The sequence below is a fragment of the Aspergillus sydowii genome (assembly GCF_001890705.1).
Source record: "Aspergillus sydowii CBS 593.65 unplaced genomic scaffold ASPSYscaffold_1, whole genome shotgun sequence".
Lineage (NCBI taxonomy): Eukaryota > Fungi > Ascomycota > Eurotiomycetes > Eurotiales > Aspergillaceae > Aspergillus > Aspergillus sydowii.
Window position 1 is genome coordinate 2,873,155 of NW_024467859.1, and position 22,248 is coordinate 2,895,402.

The 22,248-nt window shown below is 50.3% G+C and overlaps 11 protein-coding genes across 11 annotated transcripts; 5 read left to right on the forward strand and 6 right to left on the reverse strand.

Annotated features, from left to right (window-relative positions):
• Positions 1–1,859: 1,859 nt before the first annotated feature.
• Positions 1,860–3,268, forward strand: ASPSYDRAFT_84371 (putative integral membrane protein; the record flags this gene model as incomplete). Its single annotated transcript, XM_040851338.1, has 6 exons — positions 1,860–2,012; positions 2,075–2,111; positions 2,183–2,250; positions 2,326–2,699; positions 2,750–2,817; positions 2,877–3,268. The coding sequence occupies 6 exons, from the start codon at positions 1,860–1,862 to the stop codon at positions 3,266–3,268; spliced, it is 1,092 nt and encodes a 363-aa protein (XP_040708163.1).
• Positions 3,269–3,749: 481 nt separating this feature from the next.
• On the reverse strand, positions 3,750–6,148 carry ASPSYDRAFT_39076 (stromal membrane-associated protein). The gene is made up of 5 exons (XM_040845823.1): positions 5,781–6,148; positions 5,531–5,699; positions 5,424–5,468; positions 5,258–5,360; positions 3,750–5,196 (listed from the first exon to the last, which is right to left on the reverse strand). Exons 1-5 carry the CDS (start codon positions 5,887–5,889, stop codon positions 3,895–3,897), a joined length of 1,728 nt encoding a protein of 575 aa, XP_040708164.1. The 5' UTR covers positions 5,890–6,148; the 3' UTR covers positions 3,750–3,894.
• Positions 6,149–6,228: 80 nt separating this feature from the next.
• ASPSYDRAFT_39077 (uncharacterized protein) lies at positions 6,229–8,726 on the reverse strand. The gene is made up of 13 exons (XM_040845824.1): positions 8,362–8,726; positions 8,089–8,297; positions 7,971–8,037; positions 7,876–7,915; positions 7,693–7,817; positions 7,615–7,640; positions 7,281–7,560; positions 7,195–7,229; positions 7,016–7,136; positions 6,863–6,963; positions 6,711–6,799; positions 6,517–6,655; positions 6,229–6,461 (listed from the first exon to the last, which is right to left on the reverse strand). Exons 1-13 carry the CDS (start codon positions 8,503–8,505, stop codon positions 6,329–6,331), a joined length of 1,509 nt encoding a protein of 502 aa, XP_040708165.1. The 5' UTR covers positions 8,506–8,726; the 3' UTR covers positions 6,229–6,328.
• Positions 8,727–8,828: 102 nt separating this feature from the next.
• Positions 8,829–10,602, forward strand: ASPSYDRAFT_39078 (TauD/TfdA dioxygenase family protein). The gene is made up of 4 exons (XM_040845825.1): positions 8,829–9,272; positions 9,337–9,411; positions 9,469–9,536; positions 9,590–10,602. Exons 1-4 carry the CDS (start codon positions 9,006–9,008, stop codon positions 10,170–10,172), a joined length of 993 nt encoding a protein of 330 aa, XP_040708166.1. The 5' UTR covers positions 8,829–9,005; the 3' UTR covers positions 10,173–10,602.
• On the reverse strand, positions 10,277–10,797 carry ASPSYDRAFT_53875 (peptide-methionine (R)-S-oxide reductase; the record flags this gene model as incomplete). The annotated part of the gene is made up of 2 exons (XM_040848753.1): positions 10,277–10,650; positions 10,740–10,797. 2 exons carry the CDS (start codon positions 10,795–10,797, stop codon positions 10,277–10,279), a joined length of 432 nt encoding a protein of 143 aa, XP_040708167.1.
• On the reverse strand, positions 10,788–11,492 carry ASPSYDRAFT_39083 (uncharacterized protein). Its single transcript, XM_040845826.1, has one exon. The coding sequence runs from the start codon at positions 11,168–11,170 to the stop codon at positions 10,802–10,804; it is 369 nt and encodes a 122-aa protein (XP_040708168.1). The 5' UTR covers positions 11,171–11,492; the 3' UTR covers positions 10,788–10,801.
• Positions 11,493–12,200: 708 nt separating this feature from the next.
• Positions 12,201–12,915, forward strand: ASPSYDRAFT_26368 (ORMDL family protein; the record flags this gene model as incomplete). The annotated part of the gene is made up of 3 exons (XM_040844272.1): positions 12,201–12,333; positions 12,449–12,807; positions 12,868–12,915. The coding sequence occupies 3 exons, from the start codon at positions 12,201–12,203 to the stop codon at positions 12,913–12,915; spliced, it is 540 nt and encodes a 179-aa protein (XP_040708169.1).
• A 906-nt stretch (positions 12,916–13,821) lies between these two features.
• On the forward strand, positions 13,822–15,544 carry ASPSYDRAFT_139129 (uncharacterized protein; the record flags this gene model as incomplete). Its single annotated transcript, XM_040840917.1, has 2 exons — positions 13,822–13,927; positions 13,986–15,544. 2 exons carry the CDS (start codon positions 13,822–13,824, stop codon positions 15,542–15,544), a joined length of 1,665 nt encoding a protein of 554 aa, XP_040708170.1.
• Positions 15,545–15,869: 325 nt separating this feature from the next.
• On the reverse strand, positions 15,870–18,609 carry ASPSYDRAFT_39085 (calponin homology domain protein). The gene is made up of 2 exons (XM_040845827.1): positions 18,133–18,609; positions 15,870–18,062 (listed from the first exon to the last, which is right to left on the reverse strand). Exons 1-2 carry the CDS (start codon positions 18,297–18,299, stop codon positions 16,292–16,294), a joined length of 1,938 nt encoding a protein of 645 aa, XP_040708171.1. The 5' UTR covers positions 18,300–18,609; the 3' UTR covers positions 15,870–16,291.
• A 182-nt stretch (positions 18,610–18,791) lies between these two features.
• On the forward strand, positions 18,792–19,466 carry ASPSYDRAFT_138849 (uncharacterized protein; the record flags this gene model as incomplete). Its single annotated transcript, XM_040840879.1, has 3 exons — positions 18,792–18,864; positions 18,926–19,042; positions 19,138–19,466. The coding sequence occupies 3 exons, from the start codon at positions 18,792–18,794 to the stop codon at positions 19,464–19,466; spliced, it is 519 nt and encodes a 172-aa protein (XP_040708172.1).
• Positions 19,467–20,161: 695 nt separating this feature from the next.
• Positions 20,162–21,823, reverse strand: wetA (developmental regulatory protein WetA; the record flags this gene model as incomplete). The annotated part of the gene is made up of 1 exon (XM_040848754.1): positions 20,162–21,823. The coding sequence occupies one exon, from the start codon at positions 21,821–21,823 to the stop codon at positions 20,162–20,164; it is 1,662 nt and encodes a 553-aa protein (XP_040708173.1).
• Positions 21,824–22,248: the final 425 nt, after the last annotated feature.

Here is a 22,248-nt window from a genome sequence, read left to right on the forward strand (position 1 = left end):
ATACGGAACATTAGAATTCTTTTCCATCCAAGGCCCCAGTCGCCCATGGATGTCAATTTGATCTTCGTCTGAGCGTCTCCCAATTGCTGGGTTTCAGGTGGGTGCCTTTTTCTTAGTGCCATATCCTTATCCCACAACGAGGCTAACGGTGACGCGATCAACTGAATCAGGAAACATCCCGAGCCGCGCCCGCCAAGGGGCTGAAGCGCGCTAGTTAATTGTTCATCAAAATCTTATTCATCCTGTTGTGCTGCGGAAGATTCGCCGTGATTTCTTCAGAGACCGCCAGCGTTTTGAGTGCGGTCTTAATGTGCCCTCTACAAATCTTCCAGGCTGGGAAATCAGCTTGCAGACCATTTCAGACCGCTTCATTCAACTGTCATATCTGCAGGACCATGGTTGAGAATACATTAGTGTGACACTTATTGGGTGAAGAACCTCGTGTGGCGCTCAAGGTTCCACTAATATGAACGCATGTGGATATGAATGCGGCAGCTTCTCTTCAAGTCATGACTGGCCCAAGTCTGTTCCTGAAAGCTAATTTGACACTTGAAGCCTGTCAATCAAAATTTTCCAACCGAAATTTTCGCAGATGTGTCTCGGTCTCTCGGATACTGTGGAAAAGACACTGTCGTCCGTGCCTCCCTGCCCCTTGTGACCTTGTCTCAAGTCTCAAGCTGTCAGCGATCCTCATATCCTGATTCCGGATCCTAACGGGGATTTAGTGGAGTATTATGCATGCCCTTAATCCATCCATGATGCGTTTAGGTTTCCAAAAAAAAAAAAAAAAGCCCCAGGGTGAACAAAACACGCCAAACATTTGCTTCGGTAAACTACACCGTAGGTTGCACGCCGTTCCTAGTATGCAACTTCAAAAAGTCAATCTGAGCATGCCGGCACCTGTCAGACAGGAGGTTCTGATAAGGGGAAACATTACTACTCTGAGTGAATTATTGTTAATATTCAGAGATGAGGCCGTTAGCCTTACCATTTATTATTCGTTCATCGTTCCTAACTTCTTAGTTTAGTCGGCTGCCCCGCTTCTTCCATTTGCAGTAGGGAGGCCTGGAGTCCGGAGTGAGGACTGAACTCGCCCCTAGGCGTGCAGCTCCACTCCAGCACAGAATAGCCCAAGTTGGGCTCGCCACTATGGGATGATGATTGATGAGACCAAAAGTCAGACCCTGTTGAGAACTTGAGTCCCAGTGGCGGCAAACATGGGGAGTACGTATCCATAATCCGAAAAGACATGGCAATGGTCGAAACTGTTATCTACCCGACTCTGCGAATGGAGCTCTTGACGTGAGATCACAGCACCATAGCCACGGCTTCCCCACGAGCAAAGCCCGCATACGATATGTCCAAATTCCGGATTCACGTGGGCGATTTGGGCTGAAATGGGGAACCATCCATGATAGAATAAGTGCCTGACGATATCAATTGGATCTTAAACTGGCGGTGCCATGAAGAAGGATTCCGCTAGCCTTCGTAGTCAGTTCCAGACTCGTGGGCGAACTGATTCTTGACCTGAGCGATCTCCAGTACACAGACCATGTGGCTGTCACTAGCCTATTCTTTCTGGTCCGCCGGTCCGTCCGTATCTAGCCTCTTATTTGTATTAATTTAGTGTCTCCCCCCATTCCCCCTCTCTGTCATTGAATAATCATTATTTATGATCCTCACACTCGTTTTAACCAACAGATATTATTGACAGCAATGAAACCTACTTGACCTAGCTTTCCTGACCCAACAGGCTGTACCAAATATTCCACACGCCTGCCTGAACTTTGGCTTCAACTTTAATCGCCGTTGTCTCCTGCATTGGCCTGCCCAAACTTGCCGGAAAATTAGGCAGTACGATGGCCATCGGAGTACCTCGCGGTCAACATGCATTGGCAGTCAGTGCCACATTCACCTCTCTGGCCACCGTGCTCACAATAGTACGCATCTATACTCGAGCATTTATGGTGAAACAGATGGGAGCAGATGACTGGACAATTATCATATCTCTCGTGCGTTACTAGACCTACCCATGCAAATGCGCCGGAGTTAGTGGAGCTAACCTTATACACAGGCTTTCAGTTGGGCTTTTTTTGGTCTTTTCGTTGGAGGTTTGTTCCTAACCCTAAAACTTAAGTAAACCTATTCTATCTGGTAGCTAACTGTCGGCTCCTCGATGCAGAAACTGCCTATCTTATGGGTGAACATTATGAGCGAATTCCGCCGGAAATATTAACAAAGCAAATGATCGTACGTGCTCACGTGGAAAACGTTTTGGTGGTCTGTCTTATTGTTATTCCATGCTAATCTTGTTCTCCTATCCAGTGTTTTTGGGCCTCAGTCCCCATTTACCAAGCCAGCCTCATCACCACGAAAGGTTCAATTCTTTTACAGTACAAACGTGTTTTCTCTACTCCTCGCATGCGCTTGACGTGTTACTGCTTAATCGGATTTCTTGGCATATGGGGAACATGGACATTCGTCAGCGCATGGCTCAACTGTGTCCCAGTCGCGAAATTCTGGGACGACAGCATTGACGGCCACTGTTTGGACAAAAAGGCTTTATGGTTCTCTAATTCTGGAATTCATATCTTCACCGACATCGTCCTTCTAGTCTTTCCCATGCCGGTGCTCAAGAGCCTCCAATTACCCCGGCGACAGAAGCTTGCTCTCATGGGAGTTTTCGCCCTTGGTGCTTTGTATGTACCATCCTCACTGTGAGATCTATAGACACTAACGTGTTCTGCAGTGTGCTTGTCACCAGTATTCTTCGCCTACAGAGTCTTCTGGTCATCTCAGACTCAAAAGATCCAACTTGTGAGTCCAATCTTGCTACCCTGTGAACAATCCGAAACGAAGAGACTAACAGCTCGTAGACGACAACCCAGGCGCAGCCACCTGGTCTGCAATTGAATGCAATGTCGCCATAATTTGCGCCTGTCTCCCTGCAACCCGCGCGCTCATTTCCAAACTTATACCCCGAATATTCTCCACCGGTAAAAGCAAGAACACCACGAACCCTTATCTCAACCAAGGCACCCGCAGCCGAAACACAAATGTCCCCGGCTTCCAGGCGTCCGTTGCAGCAGGAAGCAGGAATGACCCGACAGACTATCATATGAGTACGTTCGGTAAACGTACTGAGTCCGACGAAGCTTTATCCTCCTCCCCGCCGACTGAAATCAAAGTCACGACAAAGATATCGCAAGAATCAGTATTACACCAACCAGATGATTGTTCAAGCCTGAGGGGCTTGATTAAGGACTAAACGATACATTCTTTCTCTCTTTCTTTTTCCTATCTCTTTTCTTTGTAAGCGATAGGAAAGCGGCTCCCTTTTTTACTTTGTTTCGGGTTCCGTTTATCCTGTGCTTTGGCCTCTTCTGGTCTTTTATACTACTGTTTAACTTGGTTAACCCTTTTCATTATACCCCTCTACAATCACCACCCTACTTTCGGGTTTCTTTTCCTGTTTTATATATATATATTGTCTACGACGGCATGAATGGAGGAAACTGGGTGGCAATTTTGAATACAGTTTCTTGTGATGATAACATCGGCAGAGGAGGGATTTGGTGGCGGCCTGTCAATAATGTATTGAGCTCAACTCCTGATATACGGAGTTAAAATCGATTTTAATACAACATGAATAGCCTCCCACAAGGTTAGCATTATTAAAGATATGCGTTCACATTGCGAGCTAGCGCTAGATTCTAGAAGACATATAGGGCCACATTATGTACAAATTTCGTGGATGAATATCAACTAGCTTTTTCAAAAAAAAAAGAAAACACAGCGTAGGAGAAATCAAGAAGAAAAACAAGGAGAGAATCGATATGTAATCATGGCCGATTTGAACAAAAAGGACAAGGGGTAAATAACTATAGATCTATCTTACTCCCAGACATTAGAAAACAGGTCATCAGATCCTCCAAACCCGCCTGCCGGTTTAGGTGGAGCTGTACTTGTGGTAGAAGATACGGGGGCCGCGCTGGCCCAGCCACCAAAGTCTTCATCCTCCGTGACAGAGGGCGCGGGTGGTTTGGATGCAGTTGGGGAGGCGCCCCAGCCAGCACCGACGTCGTTGGCTGTCAGCGTGTCGGGGAGTTTCATCATAGAGGACGGCTTAGAGGGAGCCGGGGCGGCGGGTTCTGGTTCTGGGGTACTCCATGCGTTCGAGCCCCATGGGTCGATAGCGGCCGGGTTGAGACTGGGAATGGAAGTTGTCGTGCTTACTGGCTTGGGCGGGTCTGCTGGCTTGGGTGCCGGGTTGCTGAGGTTAAATGCAGAGCTTAGATCTGGCTGAGGGGCTGTCACTGGTGGGGGGGATTGCACTGGGGGTGGGGACGTGGTGGTTGTAGAGATGGGGGGAGAGGATAGTCCAAATAGGTCGTTGGACAGTGAAGCCGAGGGTGGGTTTGGCTTGGGCGCCGGCGGCGGGGATTGGAAGCTAGAAAATCCGCCGAAGTCGTGGCTGTTGGACGAAATCGAGGTGGTACGGGATTGCGGTTTAGCAGGGGCAATAGTAGGAGACGTAAGACTGTCAAACAAGCCACCGCCAGTGCTTCCAGTTGAAGGGGTGGGCGACGTCACCTTGGGCGCCGCAGGAGATGACTTGGTGTTAGCAAAGTTCGTCAGACCCGCGAAAGGTGACGGCTTCTCCGCAGGCTTTTGGCCTGTAGAAGAGGAGGTGTTCGGGAAGCTCAACCCGCTGAACGCATCGGTCAACCCGCCCATGTTGGACGACGACGTGGATGGTGGGGGCGGGGAAGCCAGCTCTCCAAATGAAGGCGTACGTTCATGCTGGACTGGGGCAGGCGGGGGTTTGGAATAAAGAGAGAGGATAGACTGTTTAAGGTCTGGCCTAGACATCCTAGCTCCTGGCGTGGACGCGACGCTAGCGGGGCGATTATTCGCTGCTGGCTCCGTACTGCCGAAGAAATCGAGGCCGAGTAAGGAGTCTCCGGGCCGTGTCGGTTTCGGGGCAGCCTGTGTTGGAGCAGCCTGCGGCTGCTTGGGGGGAGCTCGAATCGAGGGTTCTGTAGTGCTAGGACGAATCGGAGGAGCAACATCATCATCGGCAAAGAGATCAATCGAAGGCTGTGGGCGATGTTGCACTGGCGGTTGGCTGGTGGCTGCCACTCTTTGCGAAGCGGAGCGCTCAATCTTTGCTTTCTCCTGAACGACAGCCAGCGGCTGAATGCACAAGTTAGTCTAATACACTATGCATCGAAGGCGTGGGAGTGTGGAAACTGACAACATCATCGTCGCCGACATCCAACGTTGCGGGATTGGGCATCGGGCCATCCATAACCCAACGCTTGGAGTCATATTTAGTTCTAATGAAATTCTCTATTTTCCTGTAGAGAGATTCCTTCGTCAATTAAAATTCAAGAATAACCAGGTGTATCAATGTCACTCACGCTTCAGACGGAACATGGCCAGGCGCCAGTTTCGCTTCCCAATATCTACCCAGGTATGTTATTAGTTCGCCATGGATCCAAAATACCAATTCCGCGGGGATTCTAACTTGTTGGCTCTGGCATTGCCCCAACTCACTACGCTTTGGAGTTGCTCATCGGTCCACGCATCAAGATCTACCGATTTCACTCGACTGATATGGGTGCCCATGCCCCTGTGTATGCCCGAGCAACGGATGCAAATGAATATTCCGAGGTTCCAGGACGCCCATCGCGGATCTAAAGCCAAAGCCCGTCAATAATTTACCGAAGCCAAAATCGGCGCTGAGCTCGACCACCCAAAGCGCAGGGCGCACTCACGTTTATTGCGTTTGCAATCGGCGCATGTCTTGTTGGATTCGAGTTTCAAGAGAGTTTTGATAGTTTGCTGGTTCTGAGCCGCCTGGGCGGGGTTGGGACGGCGAGACATAGCCGGTCAAATGGCACGACTTGCTGTAATGACTGGAGGGAGATTAGGAGATCCGGGGGAGGAGGAAAAGGAAGGGGAGAGGAAGTGTTTGATAATAATGGAGCAACCTGGAGATTATTCACAAGTGGCGGTTCGGATGCGGTGTCGGATGTTTATGCCTCAGGCACCAAGTGGCATCGATAGGGCGGCCACAGGCCAACACGTGATGTGGACCCTTTGTTGTTTCCTTGTTCCTACTTCCAACTCAATCCTTTTGGTGAAGCTATATTTATATGTTTGTACACACACGATATAAGAAAAATAAAGATAAATATAAAAAATAAAATAAATTCATTCCACTGTTACAGCAAGAATAATTTTGCTGACCGTCCACCATCGTTGGATAGAAAAAGACCCGTATGTGATGGCTAGTAGAGGATATTCCAGCCCATTGACCACCCTATGGCCGTACCTCAGACACTCTATCGAGGTCTTTCTTTCCGACAGTGCTATTTATATCCTTACTATCCCCATTAGACCCCGCAGAAGAACCCAACGCAGCCTCTAACCCCCATTCCAAGATGTGTGAATGGCTTCAAAATGTCAGCATTAGCGCGCCAGAAAGCAACACAAATTCCGTAAAATTACCGTTTCACATAGAGATACATCCCTAATATCACCAAAATACTGCCTCCTGCAAATGCTGTAGCCAGTGGGAACCCGATTGGGTACGTTGGGCTATCGGCGGTCCGCCATGCGCGGAGAGGTATAGTCGCATGCCCGACATCTGGTGAGTATTAGATGTGTGTGCACCATCTGCAGCGTATTTGAGGATAGCTTACAAACGAGGGTGACGGAAGCACCAACGAGAAGCGAACGGGCTTCCGGCTCTTTTCTGAGAATTTCTGCCAACCAGGCGAGAAGTGAGTAGCTATAGGAGAGGACTGTTAGTCCAAGTACTCGGTTCCCTATACGAGTGTTCGGGACAACATACCCCCATGCTGCTGTGGCAAAAGTCAAGAAATAGAAAGCCATTATCGTTGGTGTCGAGCTGGGCCATGCCGAAAGCACAGCGCAGCAAAGTATTTGAAGGATCTAAGGTTCCCTCTGTCAGTATTATGGTCCTCGAGCTAGTGTATACACTTACTGCAGGGCCAATTGCAACTTGGATGCGCCATTTCTTCCAATCACTAGCAGCATTCAGCAGAACGTTGCTTACAATCGATATGGCGTATCCGCCGAGTGGGATCAGGTTAACGGTATATGTGCTGTAGAATTTCACTTTAGTCTTCGTCGGCTGAGGAGAGCGTGGCTTTGGTACCCAACCTGTAAAGCGGTTCGCCATTTGGCTTTTCAAGGCCCTTTTGCGGCAGTTAGACATAGCTGTATATTAGGAAGCTCTCACCCCGTACCTTGAGATATAACAGAAAATAACTGTTAGCTCTTTGGCTCCAGGCATACTGGAGATAGGCGGCCATGTAAAGCCACGCCAGGGGACTAAGCGTAATAAGCTTGGCCTTTCTGAAAAGTCTCTTATAGTCAATGAGCTTTGAGGTCTCTGTCTTATTTTTCTCCATGCGCGTAACAGCCAAGCGACGCTCGGCGTGTGTCAACCACAGGGCCCGCGTAATATTGGGAGAGTCTGGAATGATCAAAAAGCCGACGAGGCCCCAGAATATCGTGATACAGCCACTGGTGCAAGCCTAGGGTTAGCCGATGCCGGAGCTGAGGAACTGGGGACTGTACCTGACAATGAAAAGCCATTGCCAACCCTAGGTTCTTAGTATCGTCTAATATAGTGCGGCAATAACACGAAATGCTTACATCAAGACCTCCTGCACCGTTGAGGTTCTTATATAGTGCTGCCTGCAAAATGCCGAGAAACATGCTCCCTGCAACACCGCTAACACCGAATATAGCCAACCTCTTTCCGAGTTCAGCCGGGGTATCTTCAAAGGTAATTAATAACTCCCCCCGGATCAGAGACAGGGGCATGGGAATACATACACCAGTTGAAGATCAGGCTGACCAAGCCAGGCCACGATGTCTAGAACGGTCAGCGTGGAACAACCAACACCTACCCAGTCGGTTTGTTATCCTACCGATTCAAATATCCCAAGGAAAAATCGGAGTGCATAAACAGATTTCGCATTCTTTGTAGCATATGTCCTGTTGAAGAGTTAAAGAAAGTAGTCACGCAATCTGGGAAAAAGCACATACACGAGAATCAGAACTCCCCATACGACCTCGCAGGCAGGGAGGAAAATGGAAGGCCGTATGAGAGTCTGAATCATCTGTGAAGGAACGATGGCCAGAGCGTATCCGATAGAAAAGTACGTGGTGAATTCGACGAGCTCATTGCCGTATAACGACAAGGCTTCTTTCATTCCCGACACATATGCCTGCGTAGTCGCTGATTGATCCATGTCCTAGGAGGAAGTCGGATGTTGTTAGGGCTTGGTGCAACAGAGTTAGAGCCCGGTGAGTTCAAACCTTTGTAAGTCCTGCCACAAAAGCCCAGACGAGCAGCAGAATATCAAGCTTCAAAACAAGCACTCTTTCCGGGTCGTCAAGATGTAGGACATGGGTAATCCATTTTGAAATCCTCGAGGATCTTGCCTGAGCTGCGAAACCCATGATGCCTTGTTCGCAGTCTGTTAGATTCAGGTCAACAACGGGTCTGCGACCTGGCAGCTACGATGATTTTGTTTCTTCAAGGACTGTCATAAAGGAGATTCAGATTTGTCGACTTTCTGCTGCCCGTACAATGACGTGCTCCCGAGACACTGTGACGGTACATACTGCTGTCCAAACACACTGATTGATGCGGAGTAGAATTGCCATGAGAGGAACACGACGGATTATCGCTCAAGCCAGGTTTTGTAGCGACAGGGATCTGGGCGGCATGCGTCCGAGATAAATCGTCGTATTTGGGATAGTGGGCGGTGTTGCGCCTTGCTTGGCCGGGATGAGGCAATACGGAAAACCTCATGATACGTACTGCAAAGTACCTACTCCAACTCTTGGTGGATACTGAGATAGTCATATACCCATAAGAGGCCTGCTTGTGTTGGATCGGAAAATAGCTGAGCATTTACATCTTTTTTGCACAATCAGTAACTACGCTGGACGTCGACATGGCCGCGGAACCTCTGTATCCCGCCTACCTCCCCGTCAGGCCGGAAGGGTTCACAGCAACACTTGATGTGCCAGTCTTCGATGCAGAGGAGCCAGGATTACGCGCAGACCCTGAACTCCCCGACATATTGTCGTCAAAGACGACCCTGAAAAACATCACGCCGCGTGTCGGGAGTGAAATTCACGGCCTTCAGCTCAGCCAGCTGACGCCAGCAGGATTGGATCAGGTGGCCCTTCTGGCTGCTCAAAGAGGCGTTCTTGTCTTGGTGAGCCTGCCATTACTTCATAACATGATAATTGCTACTTATCACCCGAGTCGGCGATGCGCAGCGAGACCAGGACTTTGCGGACATAGGTCCAGAAAGGCAGCTGGCGATTGCGGAACACTTCGGCCCTCTACATAAGGTACGGCGGCGCCAGATAAATACTTCAAAACAGTTACGAGGTTAACAGGAAACAAAGCATCCGACAATGGGGTATCCCAAGGGCACTGGGCCAGAATTCCAGGTGGTGTATGCTGACGAGAACGTGTATGTATACCCGAGATTGTTCTTGACACTGGGGGCTGATGACGAGGCCATAGAGGAAATCTTAGAGGTCTTTTGGGCTCACGGACAAACTACGATCTGTGGCACGTTGACCAGACCTTCACCCCCAACACACCTGGTATTACCTTCTTCTGGGTTCTCGAGATGCCCGTATCGGGTGGAGGGGATACAGCGTTCACCTCGCTGACTGCGGCTTATAACGCGCTCTCACCAACATTTCGCGAAGGCCTCCACCATCTGAAGCTCCTGCACACCAGTGCCAGCGTTGGCGAAATCGCGCGAGTAGGTCAAGAGCAGGCTCTCAAGGAGGCCGTCAAGACAGAGCACCCGCTAGTTATATCACATCCAGTGACAAAAGAGCCCGTGTTGTTTGTCAACCCGACGATCGCCCGCCAGGTTGTTGGATACAAGCCGAGCGAGTCGGATTTGCTGCTGGGCTTCCTTCACGATCATATTCGATCATTGGACTTTTCATGCCGAATAACTTGGGAGAAAGGAACCGTTGTTGTTTGGGACCAGAGGACAGTCGCTCATTCCGCAGTTCCAGACTTCAAAGACGGAGAGCGCCGCCATATGGTCCGTATTATCTCGTATGGAAGCCAACTCCAGCCTTTGTAGTTAATACATGTACTTCATACTATACCACCGAATCAATATGACACACAACGCTCTACAAGTCAAACTCCACCCCAAATCGCTCAAATAGCAGTACTCTCATACCATCACGCCTTGGCCTTCGCACCGTCCCCCTCCCCTTCAGTAAATTTCAAACTAATACTGTTCACACAATGTCTCTCATCAGTCGGAGTCGGATACCCCTCGCCCTTGAAGACGTGGCCCAAATGGCCCCCGCAGTTCGTACAAGTGATCTCCGTCCTCTCCATCCCGAACGAGCTATCTGTGTGTCGGGCTACAGCCTCCGGGATGGAATCAAAGTACGCAGGCCACCCACAGCCAGACTTGAATTTGTGGGTTGCCTTGTATAGAGGGGCGTTACAACCCGCGCAGGTATAGACACCTTGAGAAGGGTAGTGAGAGTCGTATTCACCTGTGCCAGGCCGTTCCGTGCCTTTCTGGCGGAGGATGCGGAATTGCTCTGTTCTTGTTGTTAGCCCTCGTTGTATTTCGATCTGGATGTGGAATAGATTAAACTAAGCCGTAAAAGGTGCTTCACGGATCTCTCACCTGGACTCAGCACAGCGCGCCACTCATCCTCACTACGGCTGTCCGGCGGCGGAGCCATTTTGCTAGTTTGGGATTCGGACTGGGAGCGAGAGCTGAAGAACGAGCTTAGGAATGGAATAGCGGGAGCGGATTTGAGAACGACTTTGGTAGCAGGAGTCGGGTGAGGGAGGAGTTGGGGACGGACGGCGGGGAATCGGATGAGGGGCGATGCGAAGATGCGGACGGAGGTCCGGAGAAGGCGCATGGAGGCTTCTATCGGTAATTCCCTTGGGTTCTTTTTCGCTCGTGGGTATTGGAGATTCGTCTTTCTGCAAGTTCAATGATATCGCACGCAGGGGGACTAGAGACTTGCAGAGTAAAGTAGTGTAGAGAGCGAGAAGTGTTGTTTTCTGGCGTCTTCCTGTTTTTACGTCATCGCGATGACTACTCATCGATTGTCAACGAGGTGGCGACGCAGAGGGATCTAGTATATGGAATTATTATAAGATTGTTACCCCGGTGCAAGTATGCTTCCACCATAAAGGGTTGGATAGATTAACACTAAATACTCCGTGGTTGGCTAACAAGGTTGACAGCCGGCGATACAAGAGCATCCCTCGCCAAAGTCAGAAACGTAAATAATTCCGATAACGAGCTGCTCATTTGTATCAATGTTGACAATGTCCTATTCCGTATTTTGAACCTAGATGTAGATACTAATAATTCAGATGATATCGAGCAATCAAGATGATCAACGATCGCAGAGACAGACGCGCACCTTGCGATGGGTTGGTTGATAAAGCTTCATGTGGGCCTTGGGCTGCAGAGATCAATTCGAAACAGATATTTCTGCATGTGTATCGCGAGAACCACTGATCTGGTGGGATTGGGGGTCTAGAACACCAGAGAGCTTCTGGCCAGTGGCCACAGTGACAACCTCTACCTATCTCGCCTCAGATCCCTTTTTGGCGGCTATTATTAGACACGTCCCGTTCTGCCTCCTATTCACAGACTGGACCTGGGCAATTTTCCTCCTGACCTGCACCGAATCTTCTTTTGGCCAGGACCCGAAGCCGAGGGAAGCTGGCAGCCAAATTTTGACTCCTCTGGACAGAGTTTTGGAGAGCTGAACGCCATTATTCCGCTGGAAGTCTGTGATATTGTTCATCCCGTGACCAACCGATCGGTCGGAACATCTCCAGGTGCCGCCATTGTTACTCGCTGTTAGTGAGTGCTCGGCATCATTACCTCGATCATCCTCTCCAGCTTCGTCATCCACGGTCCCTTTTGAACCTATTCTCTCTCCCTCTCTCTTTCTCCTTTACCTCTTTCCTTCCTCGTCTCCTGCGGTTTTCGCTTTCCGACCCCTCTTTTTTCCCGCGATCGAACACCGCCAAAGTGTCGTCCTTATTAATGCCCCGTGCCATCTCCTTCCCACCGGAGGTCGACACAGGACCGCACCGGTTGGCCCCGGACAATAACATGTCCCAGAACAAAGCTGGAAGACGGAGGAGATCGAGCAGTCTGATTTACCAGGAGCCCGCCGAGTCCATTGAGCACACCAGCGACCAGGCCGCCCTTCCGAATCTGAATGCGAACTGGGTTAATGCTAAGGGTGAGTGATTTGCGTGGAGTTTTGTTGCGTTGCTATTAGGCGTCTTTTCTTTCTACTCCCTTCTTTCGCAAATAGCTCCAGCAATTCAACCACTAACCGATATGTCTTATTACAGGTGCCTGGACTATCCATTTCGTCTTGATCGCGGCTTTGAAGATCTTCTACGATATCCTCCCCGGCGTTTCGCAGGAGACATCATGGACTCTCACCAACATCAGCTACATGTTTGGCTCCTTCATCATGTTTCACTGGGTGCGGGGTATTCCGTTCGAGTTCAACGCTGGTGCTTACGACAATCTGAACATGTGGGAGCAAATCGACAACGGGGACCAGTATACCCCGGCTAAGAAGTTCCTGCTTTGTGTACCAATCTGCCTCTTTCTCCTCAGTACACATTACACCCACTACGACATCACATATTTCGTCATCAATTTCCTAGCCACCTTGGGAGTGGTCCTTCCCAAACTACCCTTCGTACGTGGTCCCTCTGTGCATTTGACGGAGATGACATGAGCTTAGCTAACCGGTTTACAGTCACACCGATTGCGGATAGGTCTCTTTTCTGATATACCTGAAGAGTAGCGGAGGGGCTCTCGTTTCTTTCCCAGTGTTTTCTCCCACAAATCTTATTATCGCATTCCGTCGAGTATCCTTTTTCTTTTTTTTTTCCCAGTGTTTTTATTCCCTCCTTCTACTCTACCACTCTCTAAACTCTTGCATACGTTTAATACCTACTGCTCATTCAGGAGCCATACTGTTCGTCAGATTGGGAGGCAGAGTCTACCTTCACGGGTCGGGCAGGTTTTTGTTTCGGGGTAAAGAAAACAGTATGAACCGAAGAACAAAAATCGCCCGCGACACAAAACAAAGCAAGCCTACAAGACCGAATACGGCAGAAAATGATTAGGGATAGAAGGTGTTTGGCGAGGGGTTTCTTAAAGGACAGATATTATACTACGCAGATATCCCACTATTCTTTTCAGGATGATCTCTTGCTGCTTCCTCTACAATTGCACTATAAGCGTGTGTGCGCTGTCTGTGTTACGGCCTGATTAAGTCATGCAGTCACTGCCTGCAGTCTTACCACCATTATCTAAAACACTCGAATTCTGATTGGTGTCTGTGTGGCTGACCATACCTCCTTTACAAAGCTGGTGACTCGAAGCAGCACGGGCGCCTTCAATCGCAAATATTCATCAAAGAAAGTAATACAGACGATCAACCTTGAAGCACCAAACGAAAAGGCTGTAGAATAAGAATATAACAAAGAGGGAATGTAGTTAATTGGTGTCTGGTGCTGCTGGTGACCGAACCCAGGCCACTCCACTGAATTATGATGGTGGGGTTTGAGGTTCATTAAACAAATGCATAAATTTGCTTAAATTCATAAAATGGGCGTTCTTTTTATGCTCTTAGTTTCTGCTTTGGAGTCGTCCATCGTTGCACTCTAATCTCCCCCGACTTGGATAGTCGTCTTCTCTGGTCTCGATGGCCGTTGTAGATGGAGAGGCCCATCTGCCTCTACGCCACCCTGCGAAACCCCTCCCGTTCGAGTTGGTCCAACATGTCGCCATCTTTTTCGAGGAGAGACTCCGTTCGTGCCCCTCCCGCGCGTCGTCGCGTCGCCATGTACTAATTAACTTGACAAGCAGATACGCAGGCACTCAACCTCCTCCTGGATACACTCGGCTCTGACCCCAACGCGTCTACACCTATCTTCATCCCGTCCCCGCAACATCTCGCCCTCGCTGCCACCTTCCTCGTTCACCCCTCCACCACCGCCCGACCCAAGACAACAGAAGAGGAAGAGGCACCGAATGTATCTCTCCGCCTGCTACGGCTGGTGAATAGCCTTGTCGGGCCTAGAAATGCTGCACTGAAGACAGCGTTCACATTTACTCATTTCGAGACTTCGCGACATGGTACACGGCGTTATTTAGACAACACCGCGACGAACACCTCGACAGGTCACGGCGACAGGAAGCTCAACCTGGACCGCGATATTGATATCAGCCTCGCACAATCAGCTTCTGTTTGGTCGCGGGCCGAGGATTTTTGGCATGCTGTAGGCTGGGCGTTCAACTGCTCTGTCTTGCATCCTGCCCGGTGGGAGCACTGGCGTATCTGGCTGGAGTTCATGTGCGAGGTCTTGGAAGATGACTGGGAGGAGCGCCGAAGTGAAAGGGAAGGGAACCCCTCTGGTGACGATGGAATCTTGAAAGAAAGCATGATAGCCCGCTACATTACCGCTTCCAATGCTGGGTTCGGGCGCAACCGTCGCATGTTGCGCGCCATATTCGCCGACGGCGGAGCAACCGCGGTCAATGAATTCCGCGAAGTATTCCACCATGAGCTAAAGCTATCACGGAAGAAAACCACCGAGGGAAAGGAAACAAAGAAAAGGGAGGCGGCAGTGGATATCGACGCAGAAGAATACGGTGACTTCTACCAGACAAGCGACCACGATGAAGACGGTGCTTCCTCCGGCCGCGAGTCAAAACGCCCACGCAGAGGTACAGTTACCAGATCAAGAAAACGCGCTGATACGCCCAAATCAAACCGAAATTCCGAGGCCGCAACACCAGACCCAACTCTTGCATCGTCCCTCCTAGGCGACATTAGCTCTCTTGCTCTCCGCCAACGTCTCCTCCACCTCCTTTCCACCGTTGCCCAGGCCCTTCCAGCCGATTTCATGAAACTTCAAGACCTCTACCTCCTCCTAGTCGAGAACATCCGCCCTCTGCCTCTCCCAATATATCAATCCTTCATCTCCCCTCTCGCCCTCCCCTACTTCTCTTCGTCAGCCTATTCAACCCTCTGCGAATTCCTCCTTTTCCGTCTCCGCGAGTCTGCTGCCCCAGACTCAGACGACGAATACCTCAACCAATCCAAACTTGAGAAATGCTTCCTTCCCTATGCAACCGCAACAGCGTCCCTCTCAGATAACGTCAAAATGTCCCTTACCCTCGAATCCCTCCTCATCCTTCTAGCGGATAGCAACATGCTCCACATCACAGATGAGACAAAACTACTCACGAAAAAAGGGATCATAAGACGCGCGGAAAAGGCTCAGCTTGAGACGAGGAAGAATCAATTCGCCCGGTTGTCTGAAGATATGGAGTGGAGTTGGCTGGGAGAGAGTGCCGAAAGATTGACGTTTCTAGTTGAGGAGGTGATCCCGTCAAGTACAAATACGACAGGCTCCTCATGATCACCTCCCGCATGCATCTTTGAATCGTCACTTGCTTTTTTATTATTTCGGTTTGGCTTAGCTGGGCTTTCGCATTGCGTTGCGGAGTTGCTATCTTGTTAGAAAGAAAGGTATACCATGTCGCGTGTTATGTATGTTTGTCTTGTTCATATTTAGATACCCTCTTCTTCTTTTGCTTTTCTTTTTTCTTTCTTTTACCCTGTACTAGATTTATCCTGGTATGAAAATATCTGAACACCCAACTTTTGTTCTCAAAATGCCTACTTGCGCTTCGTTGCCTTAGGGCCAGATATTCATGACTGGTTCCAAGCTACCCAAGGAATGGTTAATGATAGGATGTCTCCATACGAAACTTTTGAGAGAAATCTACGGGCATATCCGGAAGGATTTTCACTTGAGTTAACGCACTCAGACACAAGAGAGCTGTGCACTGCTGCAATGTTGGATCTGCTGGTCTCTTAACCTCGGTACCCAAAAATAAGAAGCATTCCACACTTCCGCGGGGAATTTATCTAGTATGTAGATGGGCACAGAACGAGCACAATTTTGAGATTTTTATATTAGTAGTATTGCTATGTGGGAAGAGAACTTGATGTGTCTAACAATGCGCAGGAGGGGGTGGTATGTGCCTTCAAGAAACAACTCCGACTCTAAATGAACAGAATACAACAAAGAGGTGGGGAAGAAGGGTAGAAAGAAAGCAAAACATCCACGGGCAGAGGAAAGCGAACAGTCTGGGAGGAAGTTTTATGGCGGAGGTCGGGGTCCGATAATCTGGCGCCTCGCGCCTCCAACGCCCAGTCCAAGCCCTCCTCTGTTTTGGTTGTCACCACCCATATAACCGTACTGGTGTACATCCCATGCGCCACCAGGGCCTGCGTTGAGCGAAGGGTCCTTGGCGCCCCGCGCTGCAGCCTCCTGCGTCTGCTTTTGGCCCTCCTCCCATTCTCTTTGGCGTTCACGCTCGCGTTCCATTTCACGTTCTAGAAGAGATTTGGATGCCCACCCACCGGCGCGAGTCTTCTGTTGAGATGCGATGCGGCGGTTGTTCTCAGCGTCGACTTCAGATGTAGTAGTGTAGTCTTGGAAACGGTGAGCAGCGGGCTTGGGAGCAACGGGTGCGGGGTTTGATGCTAAGAAGCGGTCGAGTCGGTTTCCTGATGCCTGTGGTTTTGGCGGTTGATCGGCAGCAGGATCAGGGAGCGGTCGACGCGGCATTGGTGGGGGTGTTTCGACTTCACCAATTGGGTCAGGAAGAGGTCGACGGGGCATGGGTGGAGGCGCTTCTGTCTCTGCAGCAGGTTCTGGCTCAGGAAGGGGTCGTCGGGGCATAGGTGGCGGTGCTTCTTCTTTAACGGGTTCCGGTTCCTGATTCCGCTGCCATTCGCCGCGGAGGAGACGTCGCTCCTGCTCGAGAGACGAGAGGTCGTAGCTTGGCTTAGGGGGTACGGGAACTGGGCGCTTGGTCTCGGCGGGCTTTTTCTCCTCCTTGAGTGATTCACGTTCGCGTTGATATTGGAGCTCTCTTTCCTTTGCAAGTTCTAGCTCACGTTCCAGCTCTTTGATGCGCTGGCTCTCCTGTGACTCAACAGATGTGGCTTGGGCGGCGCCGGCTTGATCGGCCTGGTATTGGCTAAGAAACTGGCCAGTTAAACGAACATCGTTGTTTTCTCGGCGCCGTTGTCTCTCCTTCTCGGATCTCTCCTCTGCTTCCCGCTCCTCACGCTGCCGTTGTTGCTCCTCCTGCTCCCACTGTCGCTGTTCCTCATCCCAGCGTCTCCGCTCTTCCTCAACTTCTCGCCGCTCCTTTTCCCTTATGCGACTGGTTTCTTCAGCCCAGCGGCGCTCTTCCTCTTCCCGAGCACGCGCTTCCTCCACTTCGCGCTCTAGTCGGCGAACACGTTCTGCCTCCTCCTGCTCCAGTCGCTGTCGCTCTTCTTCTTCTCGCCTGCGCTTTTCTTTCTCCGTTACACTCGGTACGTGTGGGGCAGCGGTTGTGATCTGTCGACGAGCACCGAATGCGACACCTTGATTTGCTTGACTAGCACCTCCCATGTAACCATATTGGTGGATATTCCAAGCCGGCTGTGTCACATGCTGGTCGGATTTTTTACTCCAGCTGCTAACCGTCTGGGGGGACTTTGTGGGACTCGAGCGGCCAGAGGCGCTGGAGTTGGCGTCACTGACCCCCCGGGGCCTTGTAGGCGTGCGAAGGCCCTGACTAGACCCAGTCAAAGACGGGCTCAAGTTACCGGTTTTACTTTGTGCTCCAATTGCGCGGGGAAATTTACCGGGCTCAACGGCGTTTGCCCTGCGGCTGAAGGCCGAGATACACTGAAGGACTTGCGCAGGGTCCTTCGCCTCGTAGAGATCGACGGTAAGGAATACATCGTGTGGCGGCAGGCTGAGCGGCGGAAGCTGGCAAGCGCGTAGAAAATGTGATATGTTTTCCATCTGAACGAATGGCATCTTTGACTGTTTGTATTTAACGCCGGGGGAAACCGCAAGGTTAAGAAGTCTATATTCGGGCAATTGTCAGCAACGTCAACAAAAGTAATCAGTAACAACTAGAAGGGTATCGCCCTAACCTGCAGAGCGCAACGCCATCTTTAAGCGCTTCGAGAAGATCACCAGGTGGTAGCCTTTCGCGCAACACTTCTTCAATCCATGAGCGGACCTCGGCGGCAGCTTGCGGGGTATAGCGGGACAGGCGCAGGCTGCGCAAGTCCTTATCTAAGGAGGTAACGGAGGCCATCCTTGAAAATTTGGTTGAGGGGGACAGTCGACTGGCTCTTCAGCACATAGAGATAGGCATTCGAAAGCTCTAGGTGGCTATATCTAGAGCCTTGAAGGAAAGGGAGGTATAATCGCTACTTGTGTTGACAACGGCGGCCAGGGGTGACGTAACAGGGGTTGAATCGAGGGAACGACGGCGTGCGCAAACAAACTGACACACAAGCAGAATTAAGTGTACTTGGAGAAGACGAAAAAGGGTCTCAAAGATGGAAGAAAGTCGGACTATGTTGCCAGCAGGAAGATGGAGGAGGCGAAGAGGGTCTAGGGAGAGAGCGGAATGCCCGTTGGGCTCGTTATTTACGGTACGGGTATGTAAGGTAGGTAAGCCGATGACGTGCCTCATTGCGGCGCAGCAGAATTTCTGCGAATATCTTCATCGTCACCCAGTCTAATTCGATTGCCTAATCCCTATTTCCCCTTTTATAATTGGCAAATAGCTTTCCCCAGACAGATGAGTCCCATCAATAGTCTGTGGTTTAAGTGGAAAAGCCTTCGATTACCCTGGCGAAGATCCTTTCTGGTTGGTATGTTCGAGATTCGTCCTTTATTGATTCGGAGCAAGGAAATTCTAACACTTTCCATTAGGACAAGACCTCGCTGGAAACACATTCTGGGAATTCAGGGACAAATTAAATGCGGGCCGGTTTAGACGAATACTCAAACCGCGACCCAGAACACATTATGCCGACGTTGAAGTGAGCCGTGAGTCCAAACCACCAAGCCCCAATCTGTGAAGCAAGTCTAACTGGGTTCGCGTTCAGCTCAATGGCACCAATGGCTTCGATACGTCCGATCAGAACCCCCATCAATCAAAGAACAACAAGACGATGTCCTGAGACGGCAAAGGATCATGTTACTGGCTGAAATGCAAAACAAGCGTTGGGAGGCTGAACAATCACAATTGGATGCGCCGGCGGCACAACAACCAGGACCTGCCACCAAAACAAGCGAACTGACGTCAAATACTGCTTCTGATGCGCCGGGCAAAGAATCAGGGACCAGAGCGGATGGCCGATCTCCGAACAAGGCACCGACTGCCAAAGAAGACCCCTTCTTCAGGTCCAAGCATGCACCGAGCGAAAAGTGGCAACCTGAGTCGTGGACACCCTCTCCTGCCAAGAGATAAGGTTAGCTCTTAAAAGGTGTGAGGATATGAAAAATAGAATGAGCCTTGCGCAGGACTGATATCAACTACATAGCGGTGGCTCAACTACTCGGGGTATAGTTCCGTATTGTGCACAGCCGATGTTATTTGGTTTATTTTGACATCGCATGGAATTATATGCGCGAGGCCTCGCCGGCCTGGGCGCAAATTTTGCCCATTCCATTCATGCAGTTTGGAAGCGGAAGCGCTCGTTTCCATAAAGGATAGTAGTACGCGATGGCAATCAATCCGTTGACTATCATCAACAGACTTTGGGGTTCATCAATGCTTCTCTTTGCTCCTGTACCTCTTAATTTCTTCAAGATAATTCATGTACAATTTAATGTGTCTCGATAAATGATTTCTGACTACCACAGTGCCGAAAGTACACCAGATGTTTATTTCATAGCCTTTCAACGGAAGCCGATGAATGTGAATGGGTATTATTTTGTATAATCTAACAACTTTATAAGTATGCTCACAGATCTAACGCCTTCCAAAATGAGCCAAGCTGTTCCCAATATTATGAAATACTTCACGAAGCGCCAAAACGACCATTGCTGAAGCGAGAGAGAAAAAATAAAATTAAAGGCCAAACGGGATTAAAAAAGGACAAACAAAAACAATGGAAGTACCTGAGCATATTACAATATGTATGTAAATAATACAGGGCGGCTTTAGCAAAAGACAGCCTCGAGAGCTTCAACGTCTCCGCCCGCTCTTCGCACCGCCTGCAGCGCAGCCTCACTGAGCTTGCGTCGTCGATCGCGCGCTTCCTGCTCCCTTCTTGCCTTTGTCTTGGAGCTGCCGCTTGGGGCGACCCCGGTAAGGATCTTTTTGCTGTCGTTAGCCGTGAAGTTGACAAATGACACGGTGACTGATTTGTTGCCCTTCGGGCTCGTGGATAGACTGTTAGGGGCTCTGGCTGGCCGAGGTCCCGGTGATTGACCGGACAGCTTCCGGCCATGAGGGCGGCGGGGAGTATTCTTCATCATCATTCCATTCCTGTTTTTCGGCGAGGAATTTGTTTTAGGAGATACGGAGGGCGACCTTGATGGATTCGGGATGGTCGGCGTGGTGAAGGACGTCGAATCAACGTATTTTTGGGGGATGTGCCCATCGAGGCTGTAGGAGTGATTGTCGTGAGTGGCTGTGGTGGATGGTATTGTAGTGGGAGGAAAAGAAGAGGATATATCAAAGGACGCAGGGTCCATTTGGATCATCAGACCCCCTTGCAGGAGATCATTATGGTTGGCAGATGCTTGAATCGGCCGTTGCGGGGCCGGAGATGCAATCATCTGCTGATACGAAGTTTGGCGTTGCGCCACCTCAGAATGCATAGGGGACCACCATGTCTGAGGATCGTTGCCCTGGAGTTCGGGGGTGAATTGGAATGCTGATGTCGCAAGGGAATCGGAATTCCAGGAAGACATCGATTGAGGATCCGAGGAATGTGGCGATGAGAAGAAGTCGCTGGCAGATGGAGGGCTTGGGGTCAATGCAGATGCATTTGTCTGGCTTAAATACCTGTGCTGTTGACCCGTCAAAGTGTTGGTAGATGGCGAAGGCACAGGGATAGCGGGGGACTGAGTTATATAGGCAGAATCAAACTGCTGCTGCTGCAGCTCTGTCGACCCTTGAAATCTTTCCGATGGGGGATTCATTTGTGCAGGTGCGTGCTTAGAGAAGTTCTCCTGTTGAACAAGGATGTCGGATGGAGGTGGCGATAATGGAAGGCACTCATTCGAGCTGCGGAGAGCAAAATTCTGCAGTTTCTGAGTCCAGCCTTCAGGATAATTCATCCTACCACTGCCTTTTTGAACGGAAGAGCGCATCAAGCTCGGAGAGAAGCTTTGTTTGCGCAGTAAACCGCGGCGATCATTAGAGTCTCGGTGCCGCCGGATAGTCTTTGGGGTGACTAGACCTCCCTTGGCTTTGGACCCAGGAGTGGCAGGAGGAGTAGAGGGTGTCGAGCGGGGTACAGAGGCGTGAGAATGTCCGGTTGAAGGGGCTTCAACGTCAGCGTTTAAATCGAGGACGCCCGGTTCTTGGGTGTGATTCTGAAAAGCGAGGTTGTCTTGGTCCGTAGAACAGCCCGTATTTTGTGATAGAGACCAAAGGTCCTTGCCCCAATCCTGTGCTGACTGATGGGCGTGCTGTGTGCCGGAAACAATGGGAGACTGGTCGCCACAGTCGGTTGAGAATGAGTCAAGTGGGAACAGCTGGTCGAATTCGCTGGGAAACGGAACATCTTTGTTGGCGTCCGTGCTTGACGTATCCATGTTGACGTACTGACTGAACAGATCATTGAATGAATGATCAAATGGTTGAGCGAACATCTTGCCAGTGGGAGATCACCTTCCGTTTGCGGCGATGAAGAGGCTGCCAAAGACTTGACCCAGCGGGTTGCGCGGTGAATCAGATATGATTGGTGACAAGATAGCGGAAGTAGGGTCTGGTCCAAAGGGAAACTTGGGAGAGGGAGCCGTAGATCCGCAAGTATGGTAGAAGGGTGCAGGTGGAATGCAGCACGTAGGGGCTGTTTGATCGATTGACAATCAAAGAAAACACTGCAGAAGATGCAAAGAAGACAAAGCAAACAAACAACAGAATGATGGCCCTATTTGAATTCCCACAGGTTCTTTCCAGCCTCTGGATTCTCTTCGCATTCCGGTCCTTCTAAAGATGGGTGAGGAATGCGCACTAATGGCCCGGCGGGGTGTTGATATCGCCTGGCGTCTGCCAATTGACCCAGCCTGAGAGA